The sequence below is a fragment of the Apostichopus japonicus genome, chromosome 6 (assembly GCF_037975245.1).
Source record: "Apostichopus japonicus isolate 1M-3 chromosome 6, ASM3797524v1, whole genome shotgun sequence".
Classification (NCBI taxonomy): Eukaryota; Metazoa; Echinodermata; class Holothuroidea; order Aspidochirotida; family Stichopodidae; genus Apostichopus; species Apostichopus japonicus.
Window position 1 is genome coordinate 2137809 of NC_092566.1, and position 12532 is coordinate 2150340.

Here is a 12532-nt window from a genome sequence, read left to right on the forward strand (position 1 = left end):
TTGGCTTCATTTACTACATTCTGCTGTGTAACTATGCATTTTTTTATGCAGTCATTTATAGTAGCTGTAGTGTGGACCCATTGGAAGATGACCTAGTGTTAAGCATTCAGAATTAGATTATTGATGGCTTTCATGTGTCCTATATCCATTCTACATTGTGTTGTTAAGTGACGTTAGAAGCTGTGACTTTATGTATCTGGCAATGCCTGGTGTTTTTTTTTTCTCCCATTCTTTTAACATTTACTCTCAGTATGTGCTGATTTATATGAATATTGTAAATAAATCTTTAATAAAATTTTCATTATTAGGTCCTTTCCAAATTTTTATTTTCCTTTGGAAATATTAAAATTGTCAAATCTGTAAAAGTTACGATTGTGTTACACCTGCTTGGCAACGACAATCTAAACTGACAATTGCAAACATTGAAAGTTTCTTTCATACAAACTACACTTCATTCTGGTCAGAAAGTCTGAACGCCTTTAAAGCAAAACGTACAAAAAACGATAAACATGGGAAGGAACTTTGCTTTCTCTATATATTAATTTTTTTCTTCATTAATTACTTGATTGATTTACTTAATTATGTATTTGTAATTTGGTTATGAGAAGTAAGATGGTAAATATCATGGCAATATGAGAATATGGAAACAGAGTTTGTGTAGTTAATAGGGTCAGCATCTGTCTCATACAACTTGATACGTAACCTGATGTGATACATAACCTGATACTCTGTGTCTGTCGTGAAGTAACTCTATTCTGTAAGAAGATCAAGTTACACATTAATCAACCATCAAAATTAAAATGGTTTGTTATTTATGATACCAGTTAAGTCTAACCCACAACTTTGAGGTAAAAAAAAAAGCGAATGTAAAAGTTGGAAAACAGTATTTCTTTTATAGTTGAGTATAACCTTTTAGCCTTTTGGAAGAAGATCCTACTATGACTGAAATGTCAAGCCCTCTAACTTTTATAGATTTTCCAACACATGATGAGCAGTTTTGACAACAGTTTTTCCTCTCTTGATCTTAAAATGTTAAGTTTTTTAGTTTAGAATTTAAAAATTCAAAATGCCACAGGAAAATAAGGATAGAGTGCAAACAAACGAGAAAACCTATCATGTTTGAAAAATTTGACGAAATACAATAATGTACGGATGTATGACTTTGCCATTTTGTGCACTTTCTATTTGTGATCGATTGGCAGTTTTATAATTTGAGATTTTACACAAACGAAAGAAGAAGTAATTAAATAAATGAAGTAATTATGGTGATTAATTATCGTGTGCTTCCTTCAGTAGACTTTTTGGGAACTGACATCATTACATTTTATGAATTTTCACTATTTACACTGGAATTTAACCTTTTTATCATTGATTAGATTTAGAATCGTTAGATTTATTCAACCCTTTACGTGATGGATTTTTCTAACTTGATATTGATGGATTTTAAAACCTGACATTTAAGCAAACTCTAATGGTTCCTGTTACTGCAAATGGTTCCTGTTTCTACAAATGGTTCCTGTTCCTAACTGAAATTCACGATACAACAGGGAACATAATATAGGAAGATTTGTCAAAAGGGAAAATTTGTGTACTAATGTGATAGTAGCACAGACTTTTAGCAATTAGAGTCTTACTTTTTTAAGGTCTATGAACAGACCTCACTTTTTAGCATGGTCAAATATGAAACAAAAGAAAAAGGGCTTTTCTTTCAATCTTAATCCTGCAGAGCAGTGCGATACATTTTGGGAGATAAAAATGGATGGCAGTGGGTTTGAAAGATTTCCTTTAAATTACAGACAATCAAAAATGAAAATGTTTAAACACTTGTGTCCAAATCTCTGTCTTTGAAGTTTTCCAGTTTATTTCGGACAGTACAGGAGTCCTTTTGAAGTCTCCTTGTACGTGAAATTACTTTGAGTGTCTTTAATTAGTTGAAACTATTAATGACCGGTGACCTGTAAAGTTGATGAACTCGATGGCGGTTTAGTTCTACGATCAGTACAGAAAGCTAACATCATAGAGAAGGAAGCATTTGCGACCGAGAGGACTTGAGGGACATGAATATTCATTTCAGCAAAATGTTCATAACTGAGCTCGTCTCATGACTTTCTATACTTGATGAAACATTAATAATAGGTAACCATGACCATGTGACTTGTACAAATTGTTTGCCAAATGTTTTAGCAGCAGTGTTGTATACCATATTCAATTCCAAACAAATACTGCATCTTAGCTAAATCAAATATTACAAGTTGTGGGAGGGTTACCTGTCAAGTGGAAACATGTTAAACTAATTCTCTCCCCCACCTTTGCAAGAAACCTGGATCTACCCCTGTTTTCAACAAGTTTGTCAAACCCCTTTAGCTGGATTTTCTGAGGGAAGGAGTAAAGAAATTTGATTATTTTTACCTCACAGAGGACGCTTTGTTAGGGTCATGGGGTTGCCAATGCACGAGGGTTGCTTCAATTGTCGTGACTGCGGCGTCTCATTACGTAATAAAGGTAAGACAGACACGTCTGTGGCAAGCATTGCATGAACAAGTTTGACAGATTTGCAGGGGAAAAAAAGAAGAAATTTGCTTCTTCAAGATATCAGTGTCCTCAGAGATTGTTGAAGTCAAAGGCAATGATGTAGATGCTTTGCAGGGACACCAATGGGGATGTGATTTATAGGAGCAGGCAGCGGCCATTAGCTAAAGTCAAATTAAACCGATGTTTGTTTTGGATTTATTTAATTGCATTGGAAATGACATTGTGTACATTTAAATGTCAAAGATTTGATCTTAAGTCTTAACATAGGATTTGAGTTTTTATGATAGTGTTAATGAGTGAAAAGGTTAACAAAGGAATAATTTAAAATGTGTCAGGACTTATCAGTAAAGTTATGTGTCAAAGGGGAAGGGTATTTTTGGGCAGGGTAGATAGGTGAAGGGGGGGGGGTGGAGACCAGGGGACAGTGGAAGGGATAACAGTGAGATTAACAAAGAGCATTGATTTCGTTTGAAAGAAGGTTAAATCGCATGATACTTTAGTAAGCTTTCTCATTGTTCTTAATCATTTGTTAATTTTGTGGTGTTATATTGAAATATCTTTCATATTTGGTTAAGGGTTTTCCAGGATATATTCTACATGTTCAATTTAAATGATGTCATCTAATTTAATATCAATTTATAAAACATATTCTGGCCGCTGCCAATTATATTTTCTTTGAGGTTATTATAACATTGACGGAAGAGTTTACTGCAAAGACCATGCAACCGCTAGAACCCAAAGACGACCCGGAGGAGGGTAAGAACTAGCAAAGCTGTTGCCACTGATTGTCCGTCCAATCAATGTACACCTTGAGAGTCACATGACACATGCATTCAGTCACATGATCTTTTTTTTAGTTGCATTACTGTTCAGTCTGTCCAGTAGACATTTATAAGAAGTGGGTGTGTGGATAGGATTCGGGATGGGGGAGGGGGGGGGGTGGGAGGGGAAATCTAGGACTGTGGATGACTAATGTTGAAGATGTCACTACAATTGTGGGGTGTGACTAGGGTTAGTCTTAAGTTAGAACAGCAGCATATGTCATTTTACTGTAGTATGTCGAAGAAATGGATGTCAGGGTCTCCACGTGAATAGCTAACACAGTGCTTATAGAGTAGGCCTACAGATAGTATTACCATTTAATGTTTTGTTGTAATTGAGTTTGGTACGTTAACTTGTCGGTCTATTTGAAAACACCTCTCAGTCTATCACTTTCAAACTTTTTCTATATCTAAAACCTCTATGTGTGGAAAAGCAAAAAAATGCAGATATAACTAAATACAATGAGAGGTGAGGTGAGGACCTGTGGATGTAATCAACTCCAAATGTAATCATGATTATCATGATACAAAATTGTCCAGACAAATTAAAAATTATCTTGAAAAGTATCCCAAAACCAGGCATGAGCTTTTTCCGCGAATATCGGTGATTTCTTTTCTACCATGGGGACCAAAACCATTATCCTAACACACTGTAGCATAGGCAAACTGGAGCCTATACCGCAAAGTTCTGTGATTTTTTTTTTACCCCAGGCTCATCCCTTCAAAACTATACAGGATAAAGAATATTAGGCAAAATAATAGGATTTGGTTATCTCAGGCAGGTTTGAATTTATATCTGAGCAGAGGAATTATGTGAAGTGAACTTTGACCTTCACACATTGTGAATGTTGTCATGTGACTCATATGACACCAGGGATGCACACACAGTTTGGTAGTGAATTTGATACTCCTTTCACAGAAACCGATAAAGTCACTTTGGTGTTACTGGGAATGGATAACATTTAATGGTTGTGTTTCCATTCTACAAAAAACATGTACAAAATGTTTTCAAGAAGACGAGGACATTTTGCTCGAATGAAAATCGTCACCTTTCCATGAGTGTAATTTTAACGGTCATTTCTATTGGTCCTAATTTTAAAGCCCTGAAAGGAGAGAAAAATAGATGAGAAGAAACATAACGGTTTTTAGATGAAATATTACATGTTACCATTTATTTGTAGGCAAACACAAGAATTGTTGAAGCATTCTGTAAGGCTCTGTAACCTGATCAATTTTAAATATTTTTCTCAAGAAAATTGTTACCTATTAATAGTGTACACTCCACAGTGGCTTTATGGGTTTTGTTTTGGGCTTGGCTTATTTTTCTGTCTGGCAATCTTTTGATGTGTAGAAATGGTCACAGTATGGAAGTTGCATGGTTTGTGCAGGGTTGTCCACTACGCACACAGTTTTGACTGCTCATTAAGATTATATAATAATCTTAATGAGCCCCTCTGAAGTTTAACTAATACCATGTCGAATATTTAAAACGTGTTTAACCGCCTGTCTTTGTAGCCTGTGTGTGACTAACTGTTATTAACTCTGCAATATTTATTTTTAGGCGTAGTACACACTTTTCACCGCTTGGTGACAATCAAAGCCATACTAGCGTACACATAGATGCATGAGGTTTGCTTTTCATGTTGTTAACTACGATAAGTCAGAAGAACATGTTTACTTTCATTAATTATGCCAGCATCCATAAGCTGTGGTACAGAGAACGCCTCAGTACAATCAACTAGTGCAAGTGAAAGGTACACGAACATGTTAGTCGTAAACAATGTAAATATATATTTTTGATATTGTTTACCTTTCTTGTTAATTTCTTTTATTCGCTGACAAGTTCTAATAAAGATGGACATATATATTTTAAGTTAAAATAAACAGCAAGAAATAAAACTTTAAAGTTCAAGGACTATTTATCATTTTGCTCGGGAGGTAGTACATCAAAAACTTTTGACTTCCTTAGCTTCTCAATACTGGTTGCTTTGGATTTATTCACAAATTTTGCAACAAATTGACCAGATGTACCAAATTTTGTTTAAATTGTGATTGTAGTTTATTAAATGAAGCCCCTTTATTCGCCTTCCCCCCCCCCCCTCACTCTCTCTCTCTCAGTTATTTTTTTTAATTTTTTACTCAAGGATAGCAAATTTATGAAGTCTCAATATTTTCCATTCAATCTGTCTTTCGCCCATGAAACTTACTACAACTTACTGTATTAATCACACCTTGTTTTAAATACTATTCGATAATTTTCCTTCATAGAATTGGAAAAATCGTTTCGGGATTTGGCATAAAAACAACAATTTTCAGATTTTGTAAGGTGGGTGAAAGTCTGTACTCTGAACTTGATAAAACTTGACTTTCAACTTAAATGGACTAAATTATAAAGAATGCTGGATCTAACATTAAATAACCGCTCTTTGATTGAAAACTCTTAGGATGAAGCTTATAAACAGGTACTAGAGGGCACCCTTAACAAATTATTTGAAGGTGATGCTCGGTCATAACCCGTAATACTGAAGATGTGCTTGCCTCCTTTGTGATAAAGTCAGTTGTACAACCATGGCACTTTTGTACAACCATGGCATGGTAAAGTCAGTTGTACAACCATGGCACTTTTGTACAACCATGGCATGGTAAAGTCAGTTGTACAACCATGGCACTTTATAAAAGGTATGAATGGAAGACTGCTCATAGAGGAGAAAAGATCATTGTGTTTGTCAGTTTTGTAATAATGGTATGGTAACAATTCGTTCAGAAATATAATTAACGGTGTTTTATATAATTTACGGTGTCTAATAAGTATGTTTTTGGTCATATTGAATGGAAAAAAGACAGATTCTTTGCGAAAAAAATCAGACCTGTGAGAAGAATTTGATTATGAGGGAGTGTCCTTATACCAGAAAAAATTGTATCAGAGAAATATATCCATAACTAGAAAAGAAAGTTAGCTATTACTATTTTTTTTTTGGTTTTGGGTCATTGCTCTCTGTTGTATGTAAGAATAGGAATGATTCAAATCCTCTTATTGGATGTTACGTAAACCGTTCGCTCAAATGTTCGACTCGCTGATGATTAATATGCCACAACATGTTCACACACGGGGGTTTTTATTTTGGTCATTGGAGTTGGCCTTGGCATTTGAAAAATGCATGCCCCCATAAGTATGTTTGGTATGTCCTTAGAGACCAGGGGACGTGCGGTGAACGAGTTTGCCTATCTTCTCCCCAGGTTGTACTACGAGTCATGTTCAAGTCAATGGCTGTTAATAAATTCTCCCGAGTTTGACGCAAACCTTTTCAAAAGTGGAGGCTGTTTTTTCTGTGGCCTACTTATTAATTAAGATTGAAAATCCAGCTATAGACTTGTAAATAAGGGTTCAGGGTTCAAATCCTCTGAGACTGATGGTTGATCTGGGAAGTCGTAAGAGTCTGGTGAGATGTCAGAAGAGGAGATTGCTCCAACTAACTCGCAGCTGTATTTTATTTTTATTCCTATTGACCTTGACAAGGGAAAAACGGAGCGAGTGAATATTTAGTTGCCTGGGGAAGTTTGTAGAGTAAAGGTGTTGGAATAACTTTGTCAATTTGATACTGGGCTGTACATTAGCTGATATTATATCACTAACTGGAAGGAAAGTATTCTACTGACAGGATGAGTTCAAGGTATTGCTTTCATGTAACCTCTCCTCGTCACATTAGTGTCATAACAATGTTAATGTCTGGCTTGTATCTCTGTGTGAGTTGTTGTTGCTTTCACGATGGATTTACCTGACAGTGTCTTTTCTGTCTTTTTGTTGTATTTGTTTGTTTGTTTTTGTTTTGTGGTAGTGTTTCTTCTTCTTGCTTTTAGTAAGTGAAGTATCTAGGACTCCAAAGTCTAGAGTGAAATATTGTAGACATTTTAATTACTCTTTTCGATTCTAACATCGACCGTCTAACATTGACGATCACAGAGTTGAAATATCATTCTATTTTTGTTACAAATGTTACTGCTGAGAATAATTGAGAAGATATTTTATTCAAACTTAAGAAGATATTTTTTTCAAAATTAAGTTCTAGGTTCACACTGCTGATCTGTGAGCTAAAATGGATTTAGGTTAGGAGTAGAGATACAGGGGATAATCAATTAGGCATGTTCAATAATCTTTTAATGTCAGCATGTTACATTGAAATATCAAGCTATTTTATTATAAAATAATGTTACTGAGGTGAATTATACTCTAATTAAGTTTGTAGATCGCACCTATAGAACACGGTAAGATACTTGATGGTTCAGCTAAAAGGATTTAGGTAAGGAATAGAGAGGATATTCTATAAGTTAAGAATAATAAGACTTGCATCTAGCATAGCATTGACTTGAAACTTCCAATTTTCAAGATACCAAAAGAATAAAGCTATATTCTTCATTACCATTTCAAATAAAATAAGATGATTTTGAAGATGTAATAAACATGGTGTCACTGAGAAATGTACCTTCATCCCAATTTGTATATATGCAAAAGTAGGCTAGGCTAGCTAGGCCATAATACATTTTTTACTGAAGTGTACTTGCATGGCAACAAGATGTTTTGGCACAAACAACACCAGCTGTTTGTAGAAATCAGTATCTCTCCTTTCGATGATCGCTGTTCAAGTAATGTCTTTAACAGCTTTGAGGGTTCTTTTAACTAGATGGCCATCCTCTCATCTTCGGCTGAGATGAGTCTACCAGAGAGGATGGCTCTAAGAGAAGGGAGGTCTTATTGACCCGTAAAGATAGGCCTACCGCATGACTATAAATGTGCCAAGGTGACAGTGTTTCTAGGTGTTCTATATATATATTCTCGGCATGGAGTGTTTGATGTTAAAGCAGCTTTTAGAGTTTGGTCAGCATTTTACCTTAAACTTACCCAAGTATTACTCAAAAATGTAAAAACAATTCATCACAATGAGAATCTAAATCCTGGATTTTTCAACTAAATGAAGGTAACTTCAAGAGTAGGTAATTTAAGAACTTGATTCAATCCTGAACATTTTGTCATGTGCACACACACTTTTCATGGTAGCCATTAAATACAGTTAAACAGTGAACGAGGAAATTTCCAAAATGTTGAAACTTTTAATCCACTAATGAAAACCTTGGTTAGTCAAGCTAATGAGCTCCATTGATACGAGATAAACACAGGGATCAAAATAATGATCAAAATCAACTCCAAAGGCTGCTTAAATCAACATTGAATTCAAGTACTGGTTTCCAGAATGATATCTTCTCTAGTATTTTGCTTATTAGTCATCATCTACTAGTTCTCAAGTTTCAAATTGTTCAGTTAAAATTACTTTCTTTAGATGATAGGTTTGTTGGTAAATGTCAAAGATAATTCTATACAGATGATGTTCAGTAACTTGTGAAATGTCTTTATATGTTTGAGACATTTAGTCTACATGTTTTCTCTCAAGAAATTTCTCAACAGACATGAAACATTTAAATGAATTGAGAAGAATGGTTTAATTTTGTATCTGGCAACTCATAACAGACATAATTAAGTTTCATTTTCTCTAGGGCAGACATAACTTCTGCTGTTTGCAGTTTCGGGTTGTTGGAAGGTCATCGGTATTAGCCCCAAAATGTCTTCCCCAATTATTGGCCCCAAAATATGATCAACTGCTAAAATTGTTTATAATTACATTCCTGGAAGTCTTGAACTATTCCAATAATTTTCAAATTTGTCTATGATTTGCCAGTCAGTTTTTAATAGGTCATTGATTGATTCGAATAATTCACAAACAATGAAAGAGACTTAACTCTACTATTAAATACCACAATGAAGAAACATTCTTTGAGGGTGACAGTCACTTGCGTGTCTTGAATGACCAATATTTGACTTTCTAGCAGATTACTTTGAATTAAATATGCCATCCAGGCAGTGCTTCATGCAATACAGTATTATATAATAATATCTTAGAAGTCTCATTTTAGATAATTATTCTTTCTTTAACCATTTGAAAAATGTCAATATTTCTTTTTCCATATTTCCCATCATGTAGTTGATATGCTAATGGCTTATGATATGTCGCTTTATTGTTTACAATTAAGTGGTTCATTAAGCCAGTTGCATTATACCTATTACCTTGTAACCTATCCTCTAAATATTGGTGATTTGATCAGTGGTAAGCTTTACTCCCATCAGATCATCTATCATTCTGACATCTGTCTTTGTAGGTGGACATCACCATGACGACCATAACAAACATTCCTAGGGGATTTTTTGCCCATGCTCTCAGATACTGTTCTTAGGGCATAAAGTAACTATAATAACTGCAGGAGGAATTTGTCTCTCAGTAAAATTCTTTTTGAGAATGAAGAAAAGTAATTACTTTTCAATATGTTTGGCTCAAGTGTCACCAATTAGGTTTGCCAGCCAAGAGTGAAAAACTACTGGTATGTGGACATTTTAAGCTAGCCTTGTACCTACAGTAGTCTAGGATTTGATGCCTGAAGGAGAGCTTAGTAGTAACATTTCTATAACACAGACCCCAGTACAGAGTTAAAAGTTTATGTAGTATTGTATGTATTGCATGTATGTATTTTAGATCCCTCCTACAAGCAGGAACTTGCGAAGAAGCCATCATTGGCTTATCAAAGCCGCAAGCTGACCGAAGTCAGTCTCTTAGATTCATAATTAATGTCCATGATTATGAATTGTCAATGGTCAACAACTTTGTAACTGGACAACATACATTAATCTTGGAGTGACTCGAACGCGGGACCTTATTATTGAAAGGCACCGGCGTTATTCACCGAGCTAACACTCCTTGATTGTGTGTTTGTGTGTGTTTTAATAACTGAAAGTTTCACTGACTCTATAAGGGCATCAGTAATATCAAATTTTAGCTTTTTAAAACTTGTTAAAACTTTTCAAATGTATATCAGTGAATTTCATGTCAAATTATTCTTGGGCAAAGAGGAATGCCAAATGAGAGGGGATCTTCTGAAGATGTCATTTTGCTTGCTAAAATTCATCATACTATATATAAATGGCTGCATGCAGATTTATTTGTGAAAACTTTAGAGAGTGAAATGTGTCGTTAGGTTAAAAAGTGTCATTTTTCGATTCTTTTGGAAACATTGTTTGAGGTAATTTAAGAAAAACAGTTGTTAGTTAAATGCCTAATGTCTGTGAGAGATACTTAATAGTAGAACACAGGTCAGCCTATGTTTAAAATATGGATGAAATGTATTTTGTCAAACTTTTAAATCAGCTTTCTTTGAGGTTTTTAAGTTATTCTGTGCCAGAGGTTGGTTTTTCTTAGGAAAACAGCAATAGCACCATCATGTCATTGCCCTTGAATGCTATTGTGTAGTTATATTACTGTATGAGTAAACTTGATGACGACATCATGGGTGTACTGCCATTTTATTTCCCCATGGTCTGTTGAAGTGTCTAACATCTTTCACATGTGACATGCTGATTTAATGAATGGTTTCAGATGGAACTTATAATGTTAACTGTTACCACAGATGTTGGCTTTGAAGTCTGCCGCAATGCCTCATAACTAAAACGTATACATTAACAGTTTCATATGTTATGTGTTTATGTGTGGGTTGTGCATGATAACGACCATTCTCTCCTAATATATGTAATCTTTTATGCACATTGTCACCTTGCTGTTAATCCTTGTAAAAGTAAAAAATTATCCCCATTTTTGTTTCCTCACAACATTCCAATTTACAAGTATGAATTCCAATGTTTGTTTCACCTCCCTCATTCTGAGTTGATATATGGCCTTATCAATATTTTGATATGGAAAGCCAAATGAGACAAAATTATCGCTGTGACATACAGTATCCGTAAACGGTTACAGACTGGAACCAAATGTACAGAAGTATTATTTTGAAAATATCATTACATATATTTTGTATTTATTGTTTATTTCAGACAGCCTTCGCATACTCCTACCTATAGCCAACCTTCGCAGAGGAGTCCCCAGGCCTACAGTACCCCCCAGTCATACAGTAGCCCCCAGTCCTATGGTGGCCCATCCAGCTATGCTCCACCACCCCCACCACCACCTGCTCAACCATCTAGGTAAGGGTCATTTTAATTTCCATATCTTTTAGATTTCAAGTAAAACAAAAGGAATAGATGAATCCTGAAATATGTAGCTGTGATGTCATCAATATTTGTTCCATAAACAAATTCAAAAGATGAGAAGATTCTGGAAAATGGATGGATGAAGTTGGTTCATTCTCTTAGAAGAAGAGTGGAAGGGACATTGACCATAAAATGGTGGTGAATAATTGCTAGTATCTTATTTAAAGCGACTTCACTGCCGTGGATCTTGGTATTGATCTAGTCCCTTCAGTGTTGTTTCTCAACATGACTGCTGTTGATGCCAAGAATGTCGAATCTCTTTCTACTCCAGCATACCTTATAAGCAGTATGGAACTATTCTGCATCCCTCCCTCCCTCCCCCCTTTGTAATACCCTTTCAAACTTCTGTGGTCCAATTTATGAAAGGCGAAATTTTGTTGGTAGTTTTGTTTTAGTTTTTGACGAGGAAATCTTTGCTGTGGTAGTATATTATTTAATTCATGAAATTGATATACATTTGATTGCCAGCAGACAGTTAGACAAGGAATTCAACAGAAGCAAATAAAGCTGTAGGGATTATACCAGTTGTTTCTGTCAATATTAATGATTCTGCCCTTAAGGGAATGACTTTGACCTTTAGATGGTAGAACGGTTAGCTATAAATAACCCTTAACTTTTCCCCGGATCACATAGTGCCTCAATGTATCTTAACCTGTTCGGTCACAGTTAGCTATGCTATAGGCTGACACATGACACACAAGATACACAACCTGCTATCTCTCAGCAAATGTGCACAGTTTTGATTTAGTGGCTTGTTGCCGGAAATGTTGAGATTGCAGGACGACCTTAGCAGAATGTTTGATGCTATGCAACTCTGTTCTATGTTATCGGTGAAGTGGTGTCACCACTATTGCATGGTGTGGTGGGTTGGTGTTTACACTATTGTGTGGTGGGTTGGTGTTACAACTGTCAAATGATGGAGTGGTGGGTTGGTGTTATGACTCTCCCATTGTGGAGTGGTGTTACAACTATCAAATGATGGAGTGGTGTGGTGGGTTGATGTTATGACTCTCCTATTGCGGAGCGGTGTTATCGCTAT

General features: G+C 35.4%; 1 protein-coding gene across 5 annotated transcripts in view; it reads left to right on the plus strand.

Annotated features, from left to right (window-relative positions):
* LOC139968644 (PDZ and LIM domain protein 7-like) overlaps positions 1 to 12532 on the plus strand; it is a 66642-nt gene that overhangs the window by 33340 nt on the left and 20770 nt on the right. For 4 of the 5 annotated variants that reach the window (XM_071972863.1, XM_071972868.1, XM_071972865.1 and 1 more), the window contains exons 7-9: positions 2417 to 2502; positions 3213 to 3288; positions 11278 to 11427. In XM_071972863.1, the coding sequence (XP_071828964.1) occupies positions 2417 to 2502; positions 3213 to 3288; positions 11278 to 11427 (312 nt within the window). The remainder of the gene's footprint in view (positions 1 to 2416; positions 2503 to 3212; positions 3289 to 11277; positions 11428 to 12532) is intronic. The other variant, XM_071972864.1, reaches the window with a different exon arrangement.